This window comes from Lagopus leucura, unplaced genomic scaffold (genome assembly GCF_019238085.1).
Source record: "Lagopus leucura isolate 7727_CA_CO unplaced genomic scaffold, USGS_WTPT01 Super-Scaffold_100024, whole genome shotgun sequence".
Lineage (NCBI taxonomy): Eukaryota > Metazoa > Chordata > Aves > Galliformes > Phasianidae > Lagopus > Lagopus leucura.
In genome coordinates this window covers 9224345-9233763 of record NW_024962276.1, presented here as the reverse complement: position 1 = coordinate 9233763, position 9419 = coordinate 9224345, and the positions used below count along the sequence as shown (strand labels likewise).

Genomic DNA, 9419 nt, shown 5'->3' with positions numbered 1-9419 from the left:
GCCTGATAACAGTGGAACTTGGGGCAAGAAGACCAACAGAAATTAAGTTGCTTTGCTGCATGGTTTACTTTTCTTTGTTAGTTTGTTCCTGAACAGACCACGTTTTAGTGTGGAAGTCAAAGGATTAGAGAAGTGATAAACGTGCATGTGGTATCTTCCAAAGTGCAAGCAATTTCTGTACCTTTTTTTTTTTTTCTTTTTGGGGAAAAAAAAAAATTGTCTTTTGTAGGAGAACAGTATGAGCTCAGTCTGCATAACCTGACAGTGTGTCTTACAGACTGCAGAGGGACGTGCACCAAAGAAACTCCGCATCCTAAGTAACTCTTGTTCCATCTCTAATGGTAGTGAGGTCTCGTTGCAGTTAATGGCAAACTCCCACTGAGTCACGAGGTGAGGAATACTGACTGTGTGCTGGTCCCTGCTGGGGAGTTTGCTTTGGATGTGTTTTATTGCTGACTTATTCTGCTCTGAGCACCGTTTTGTCTATAGCACTACTGTTAATGGTCTGTCTGTTCCGTGCACCATTTTGCATGTAGTACTACTCTTAATGATCTCTTTTCCATCTTCCTTTCTAAAAACAAAAGCCCTGCAGTCCTCGATGCAGGCAAAATCCCTGTTGTAGCCAGTGGACGTTCTCCTTCAGGCAGGATGAGAGGACGCTCCCTGCTAGCATCCAACCCGTGTTGGAAACGACACCCATTCACAGGAGGAGGTAAGACAGGCTTCAGCAGCCATGAGGCCTCTTCATTGCTCGCCAGCTAACTGGTTCTGCGTTGAGATCTTCCACAGATCTTGGAAAGCTTGGTCTGTAGTGTGCCCAGAACGCCCGTAGGCTCCAGCAGGACTTTTGCCTGGCTGTGGATAGCTGTGCCAGGGGTATAATGAAAAAAGCTTGCCGGTTCTGTGCTGTCTGTGCTATCACTGAAACTGTGCTGGAGGCAGCAGTAATTACTGCATACAGAAAGTGTGATTGTGCCTTCTGAGTAGACACGGCTGAGAGTTGCATCAAATCTGTATTTATTAAGCCCTGAGTTGCTCAGTAGTTAATATTCTATTGTTTTCTTTCATCCTCAAGTTGAGGAAGCTCTCGCCTGTGCTGTTAGCACAGTTCCTGCAGCAGAATCTGTATGGTTTTCTTATCTCAGTCACGTTTCAGTAGGATGAGAGTTGCCAGGTCTTTACTGTCTCTGTTGTACATTGAGGTGCTTGGCCACAAGAGCCGTGTTCTGTGTGCCCGTGGGACCTTCAGCTGGTTTCTAGAGATGGTCATTAATACTGGGACAGTCGCTCTTCATCAGAGAACATTGAGAAATGAACACAACAGGGTCATCTCCTTAGGCATGGCTTTGTCTTCTGCAGCTGTTTGGAGGAGGAGGAAGTGGCCTCTGCTGTTCTTTGCTGTTCCACCTCGCAGAGCCATGTGAAATTACAAAATGGAGGCAGGAAGCCTCATTTCTGGCCAACGATGGCTGAGCTTTTGAAAGAGAAAAAAGCCCAGATTGGGAACTCAGCAGCATGTGGCTGCTGTGAGCACAACAGCAAAGGAGCACCAGAAGCCCCTTCAGCACCTGGACGTGGATCCTGTTCTGCAGGTGCTGGCAGGGAGGCACAGGGGCAGCACGCACCATTCTGCTCTTGTTATGTGCAGTTCTGCATGACGGCTTACTTCTTGTATTGAAAAACTTGACTCCTACCTTAATTCCATTGGCTTCTTATCCCAGGAGAGCTGATGCTGATTCACTGTTGGCAGCACAGCCATACTGAGCTGCACGGAGCGTGTAGAGTGAGAGAAGGGTTCCTGTTCTCTTTGATGCGGGCAGTGACTTCCCAGTGGATTATTAATGGCCTTCTCCCCGTGGTCGTGGTCCCCCTGCCTCCCTCCCTCCTCCCGCTGTGGCGGTGTCACTTTGCCCTGCTCTGCTGTCAGCTTCTCCCCCTCAGCACTGTCTCCCACCCTCGTTGCAAACCTTCACGCTCCAAGGCTCGCCCTGCCCAGCAGCCGACCCGTCTTTTGGCCGTCAGCGCTGCAATTCTTTGCCTTCTCCGTGGCTGCGAGAAGCGTTTCTTCGTTTCTGTTGTGTTTTAAAGCTGGCCAACTTCCGTTCTGTGGGACACGGCGAGGTGCAGCCCTTTCCCCACGGCTGTCATTCCTGCCCAGAAACCGCAGATTTGTGCTGATGCTCTTAGAAATGTTCAGTACTGTATAACAAGGGGCACTTTAGAAATGTCTCTCCTCCTTTGATATATGTGTTTTCCCTATGGAGAAAGCTATATATAAATAAATATATGTGTACACTTGGGGATTCAGAAGATCTAATTTGTCCCAAAAAAAAAATAATAATAAATACAAAGTTTACAAGAAATCTCTTCTGTTGTTGAATAATCTTAGTTACTGGTAACCGTGCCACATTAAAAACGAGAACGGGGCTTCTCCCGAGCAGCTCTGAGGCTCCGGCCCTCTCCGGATGACCGCGTTGTGCTCCCGGGCGGCACCCGGCACCGGGCACCGGGCCCGCCCCGTGCGTGCAGCTGCGCTCAGCGCGGCCGTGCCAGCAGAAGGCCCGGGCAGCCGCAGGTGTTTTCGCGTCTGCGTTCGGCGCTGCGGGCCGAGCTGCCCTGCGGTGGGAGCTCCCGCAGAGCCCCGGGCGGGGAGCAGCCGGCGGTGCCGCGAGGTGAAGGGCAGCGCAGCGGAGCGGCACCGCGAGCCGTGCGGGAAGCATCGCGCCGTTCCGACAGAGCCGCGCTGCGGGAGCCGCGCGTGCCGTGCGAGCTGCAAAGCAAACACGGATCGTTTCCGTGCGCGGCTGCGGCGGAGCGCTGCCGCCGGGATCCGAGCAGTCGGCGCCGCTTGCAAAAGGCGGCCGCTCCCGTAACGGCGGCCGCGGGGAGAAACGAAATGCGGGATTCTGCCTTCCATCCTCGCGCTTTGCATGCAAATATTTCGCTTCCTTTGTCACTTTCTAATTACGCAGACTTCTCTCAGTCTTCACCTAAGAGTTATGCCGTTGCTCATCAGCTGCAGAGCCGCCGCCAGGCTGAGCCCAGCGCTGCTCCTGCTGCTCCGGGCCGGCCGTGCTGTGATGCTCTCGGCTGGGAGCGACCTCTCCTTTCCGGCCCCAGAGTGTATCAAAACTTGGAAAATCGATATTACTCGAACACTGATCAGCAAAGCAGCATTAATTTACTGGCATCCTTTAAAGAAGATGTAGAAATGTGGAAGAAGAAATGTAATGCCTGTCGAAGGGGGAAGGCTGGCCGATGATGCCATCGGCGCTGTGTCCACGTGTGCCAGGTGAGGCTTTGGCTCCTGGGGACGGCGCCATCCAGCGCTGGGCTGGGGGTGCTCCTGCGGGTGCTCTGGGAGAGGGGCTCTGCAGCATCCATGCCTGTGAGATGAGGAACTGGAAATGCAGCTTGGCTAAACCTGCTTCACCTAGCTGAGATTTGAATGCTCTCTCCTGCAGATCAGCAAGTTGGACGTCTCAGGTTTTGAGAAAAGCCTCCTGGGTCCTTTGAGCGCAGACTGAGAGCCAGGTAAGCCAGGTCACACCACACCACTCCAGCTGTGTGCACGTGGGGTACCATTCTCTCAAATGCTCTTAATTACACCCAAGTTGATTCTGAACTGCTCATAAGGGCCTTTTGCTCAGACATCACTGTGCTGTTTTTTAGCCTGCTATTTTCAGGAGGTGCCAACACTGAGTTTGGTTAATTAGGTGCTACTAGATAGTCAGGGTATCCCAGTAATTTGCTCCTATGGGTATGAAATGACCTGTCCCCTCTCTTGTCTACATGCTTTATGTGCAGAATACTTTTCATCTCAGTGCTTAGAATTGGTTCTCTGGTCAGATCTTACAGTAGGTCCAACTAAAACATTCTGAAAAGGGAAACAGTGGCTTTTTGGGATGAAAAACCAAATGCAGCAGGATTCAAAGTTGTGCTGGTGATTGTTCAGCTGTGCCACCTGATGCTGCCTCAACTGCACCTGTGTGGACAGCAGGCTTGGCTGGGCTCGCAGAAGCCAGCAGCTGCAATTACTATGACACTTGATTAGCAGCACTTTATAAGGAGATCTTATTCTACCTGCATTCCTCAAAAACTATTTTGGCTTCTTCAAATCCACCCCCTCCCCACCTTCAGAGGTTGTACCACCTGATGTTTAACGAGCTTGGGTCGATGAATGACAGGAGGGAGGGGGGTTCAGGGTAAGGTGGAGTAAGAATGTTTCAGTGTGGCTGTTGTGTGGGGGCATAGTGAAAATACTAAGTCACAGCTTGAAGCAGTGATGGAGCACCTGGTGGGAAGGCAAGGCCAGCCCAGGGGATCTCAGCTGCGTGCAATGTACTGAATGACCAGGAGGGCTGGAGCCAGCATCCACCCCTTCTCAGACTTCATTTAGAGGTTGGCAGTGGAGGTGAGGATATCTCGCTAGAGATCCTCTCCTACCTGAGACCTTCCAAAGGTAAGCAGCTCTTTTGCTTTGTTTCTGTGTCCATAGATGCTGCATTTGGACTTATTCTCGTTTGCTGCAGCCAAGGGCTTTGCAACCATGCTGTTATTGCTGTACTTTCCATCACGTCATGGTGTTCTGGGGTTGCAGGGAGGCGGGGGGGAAAAAAAAAAGCACAGTGCAGGGCTTGTAAGTTCATAAAACCTCACAGAGGGGTAGCAACTGTTATGTCCAAGCATACATCAGAATCAAATGAAAAACTTAAGGCTTAAAAATAATGCAAAACTCCATTATATCAAAAGCGTCATTGCTGAGGTGTGCTGGGAACTGCCTGGGCTTGCTTTCTTCCATGTCACAGTGCCATGGTTGCACTGCTGTGATGCATACCTGGTGTGCCAGGTGAGGCAGAGCTCTTCCATCATTGTTTATTTCATTGCTTGTTCTCTCCCTCCTAGGAATTTTTAAAAGCTGTGGAGGGGAGCTGTTAATGGCAGCAGTGCTTGGCTGAGGCCTGAGGCACAGAGCATTATCTCTTGCTTGCTTGTTTCCTCTGAATTGCATGGGTATGTGCTGGGCTGCTGCTCCGAGTGGTGTCAGGACTGTGCGTGGGTGCTGGGAGGGTTTGTGGAGCAGAAATAGTCACAAAGCCTCTGAACACCCCCAGTCTCAGCCTCCTCAGAGTCATCTTTGGAGCTGTTTGGGAGGGGCAGGGAGATCCTCTGGGAGACCATCGGAAGGAAATGGATCTGTGGGCCCAGCTGTGGCAGGCAGCTCATCCAAAGGTGGCTGTGGTGCTGAGAGCTGGTGCTGGGGAGGTGTTCCTGCTGAAGGCAGCGATGTCAGAGGGCCTTTGGGAGCTGGAGGAAGTTTTGCTGTTTTATTGCTTTTGGTTTTTTTGCTACTTTTTAAAATTTTGCTTGTGAAACTGTACTGCATTTCTAGATGGGTAGAGCTTCTGAAGGTGGAAGGCAGACCTGGGGCTGACTTAACAGGCTGCAGTGAGATGTGGCAGTGAACTTTAAGGGCCCAGGTTGCTGTGTTTGGCAAAATGAGTGGTAGACTGGAGACAGTGAAACTTAACCAAGCAGGCTGCTCAGGCTGAGTCTAGGTTACAGAAAAGAGAGCAGGAAGCAGGGGAGATCTGTGGGCTTTTTTTGTTGTGTTTTTTTTTTTCTTTCTGCTAGCAGTGGGTAGCAGTGAGAGTTTCAGTGTGATGAAACTTGTCTGGGATGCTGCGTTTTGCTGAAATGAATTCCGGTTGCTGCAGGGACTCTGCAGCTTTGGGGGACAGCTTTCTAAGTCGGAATATCTAGCTCAAAAGCTTCTGAGAGCTTGCAGAAGAGTGCTTGGGGTGCGTGAGGGGGACGCTGGTACTAAGAAGGCCCTGTAGAAAAGAAAGCAAAGTGACAAGTTGAAGGTGAAGGACACAAGCAATGGAAGATCGTTTAAGCCAACGTGTCCCCAGATCCATTTCAGAGGGCTTCTGTTCTTGTGTGAGGGTGAATACGTGGTTAACAGCTCTAACAGCCAGCAGTGATGGCTGAGGGACTGTGCGCTGCAGCCAGAGGCTGTTGGTGCTTCTGGCTTCCCAGGCAGTGGGTTGGAAAAGCTCTCCTTTGCTCTGTGGGAGCCACCTCTGGGCAGAGCTCCCAGCAGAAACACAAAGAAAGGTTGCCTGAAAATGTGGAAGCACGATCTCTGCCAAACCTGATGGCAGCAGATGAGCAGCAAGGCAGTGAGCTTGGGGAGAGGGACAGGAACTGCAGGAGGAGTCTTCTGGGGGCTTTGGAGGACAAACAGGGAGTGATGGAGGAGGATCTAACAGCACTGCTGGGCTTCCAGGATAGATGTTTTTAACGTTAGCTGCAGCACGATCAGGCCTGAGACTGTTATTTTTTAGCACTTGTCGCAGGCCTACTCTGTTCACACTCCTCCAAGGCTGCGCTGGCTGCAGCTCAGCGCCTGCTGGGCTCCGTGTGTGACTTACATCTGTGCTGGAAGTCACGTAAGGGCCGTGAGCAGCTGCTCGGCAGCGACCTTCAGAAATGCTGCTTAGTGCAAAGCCTTTGTGTGCTCATCACAGAAATGTTAATTGTGCATCCCGCTCTCCTTACAGACAGCCTGTCCCCAAGGCTCCCTGTTCTGTCTCTGAAGGTCCCTTTGGGCTGAGAAATTGTTTCCAAAGATCTCCACAGAATGCCTCGACAGTAAGTATTTATTTATATGTTACATTTAAATATAATTGAGCAATAAAGAGAATAGTCTGCTCTTGACAAAAATAAGTTAATACACAATATTCATAAAATACAACTAGACAGAACATTGTAACAAATACAACAAATTTTGCAGATATTTTTTAAATAGATTTGTATAGTACATTCCCAACAAAGAAAAATAGTGCAGTTTTATTTCTTACATCATTTCCTCAGGTTCTGTATATTGGAGGGCTTTTTTGCTCATTTTTTTTAGTACTTCACTCTTCAGACAACAGGCAGGCACAAACTGAAGCGTTTTCAGACCTTTCAGCAGCCATGCTCTGCCCTGTGAGAAGCGTGATGTGCAGCTGTAATGGTGAGGTCAGACTGTGAGCATGCCTGCAGTACAACTTCTTGGCTTCTCATCCTGAGTGCACTCTAACTGCTGGACGTGTGGTGGGTGAGGAGTACAGCTTATCAATCACAGCTTTCCTCCTCCTCCCATTCCCACTGTTATTACTTTAGCACGTTATGCACAGGGAGGGGGTTTCCCTCTAACCCTCCTCCTCTGCACCTTTTTTCAGAGTTCTGTAGGCTCATCTGTTCTCACTTCTGCGCTGTGACTGAGTGTGCAGAGCTGCAGGTTGGTTCTGCTGCAGTGAGGGGGGACCCACACGGTGCTGCCTGCACTGCTGGTGTCACAGTCTGGCTTTGGGGCAGCACCTGAGTGACACCTGGCAGTGTGGAAATGAGGGCAGAGACAAACTGGTGGTTTACTTTACCCTCCCATCGAATGTTCAGAGACCACTTCAAGCGCTCGATTATTAGTTAAAAAGCATGCTGTTTTTTTAATGCCCCCTTTTGGAATAGTATTTATTATTTTTATTTTACTTCAGTCATAAAAAGAGAACTAAGCACAGATGACACTTGTAGAATCAAATCTTCCTCTTGCTTGTGCGAGCAACGTTCAGCTCAGTAGGACCTAAAGGCATTACACATCTATTGCAAAAGCAGGAGGAACTGCTCACTACTTGTGTGGTAATAGGAGGGGAGTCACCAGCCAGGGCTGGAGTCTTTGGATAGAGTAATTTGATTCCCTACGCCTGTTTTACTCAAATCTGATTTTAGAAGCTCATCTGAGTTGACAGCTGCTTTTGATGACAGCCTGGGAGGCTCAATGGAAACAAAGCTGTGTAACCCAGCCTGCTCTGAATGATGTTTTAAAAAGGGAAAAAATTCAAACTTTATCACTGAGATTCAGTAGCAAAGGCAGGAATACTTAAAATGGAGACACTGAGTTTTCTGGGAGCACAGGTCACACCAATCCATGAAATCTACAGCTAATCCCATTAGTAAAAAGCTGCTCCCTTCCTCTCTCTGGCTGACACAGAGATACACCTAAATACAACACATGCTGGGAAAGCAGTGAGAGTACAGGTGATAAATTTTATATAGTGTGATGAAGTGCTAGGATAGCAACAGACAGCTCCACGGCTGAGCCCCAGCCAAGTCACTTTTGCTCTCTATAGAAGATGGGTTAAAATACACACTGCTACTGGAAGCATGCAGCCAAGCACAAACAGAAGAGGTACAGAACAGCCACAGCGTGTGCAGGGGCAGCTCTACAAACCAGCACAGCATGACAGTAAAATGGATCCTGTGCAACAATTTCTACTGCTTAATCTGGCAAGTACCAAGACTTGCTTGAGTTAACAAATGCCTGGTTTGCGTTCGCAGGATCCCAAGGGAAGTCCTCCCAGAGCAGGGGGGAGGAGGAGGTCAGTAGTCTGCAGTAAATGAACAGGAGGAGGCGAGGCTGTGCAGTGTCTGCTCTGTAAGTAGGACCTGAACTTTATGGGACTCTGCACAGACGCAAAGAGCGTGGGATTTGCTAACATGAGCAAGGAAACTGTTTCTATGTGCTTAAGCTGTGTTAACCTGAGCTATATTAGGCAGATTTGTCATCTGGGAGTACTTGCCAAGTAAGTTTGCAAAGTAAAATAAGGGCAAGTTTGTGGCATATGTAGGCCATGAACACTCACCAGCATGAGCGAGGCAGCAAAGGCTAACCAATGTTTCTAGCCAGCACTGCCAGGTCTTCACTGCTCATCTTTAACCCTGTTACTTACTGTAAGGCTATTCTCCCAGTTGTTAATCTTATTTTACTTGCTAAGTATTCTGAATGTAAGTATGAATGTTTTAGCAACAGGATCTACGTATGCATTTCTCTTTCATGTTCAAGAGAGAGTCTGTGAACTGAGCCCACAAACGTGCTCTTCCATGGACCCAGATCAGTGCTTGCCCCACTTCTAGCAGATCAGGCCTTACCTCTTCAAAAAATTCTGGCAGAGCACAAAAGGTGCAGTAAGTCAAAATATAAATGTTCTAATATGTCAAATACCCCCTTTTTAGTATCTCAGTTATGTAAGGAGACAGTCTTCTAGAGAGAGAGAAATAAGAGAATGCAAAAAGATTCTGTTCTGAAATACAAAGTTGAGTGTAACAAGGACTATTAAACACAAACTCCCTCTGGTGAAGGAAAAGTTCATTTTTAAAAGTATTACAAATCTGGTTATTTATTACATTACATGGAAGATGCAATTAAAACACCATTTTGAAGTTACAGTGCAAGAAATGCTCCATCCAGTAGCTCACAGCAAGGCCCACAATGATCACTTATTTTCAATCAATGTCTGCACTTTGTAGACAAGGTCTCTTGCTATCCTCAGTATTTCCTGGGCATTGTGATGTTCTGCCATTTCTAAAAGACACAG

At 48.6% G+C, this 9419-nt stretch overlaps 1 protein-coding gene and 1 long non-coding RNA gene across 6 annotated transcripts in view; one reads left to right on the top strand and one right to left on the bottom strand.

The window, feature by feature from the left end:
* Nucleotides 1-4439: 4439 nt before the first annotated feature.
* On the top strand, nt 4440-6652 carry LOC122184613. Its single transcript, XR_006180590.1, has 3 exons — nt 4440-4462; nt 4906-5013; nt 6567-6652. It is a non-coding gene; the product is annotated as an uncharacterized LOC122184613 (long non-coding RNA).
* SGSM2 (small G protein signaling modulator 2) overlaps nt 6648-9419 on the bottom strand; it is a 43443-nt gene continuing 40671 nt past the window's right edge. For all 5 annotated transcript variants that reach the window (XM_042879706.1, XM_042879708.1, XM_042879709.1 and 2 more), the window contains one exon: nt 6648-9406. In XM_042879706.1, the coding sequence (XP_042735640.1) occupies nt 9318-9406 (89 nt within the window). In that variant the 3' untranslated portion in view covers nt 6648-9317. The remainder of the gene's footprint in view (nt 9407-9419) is intronic.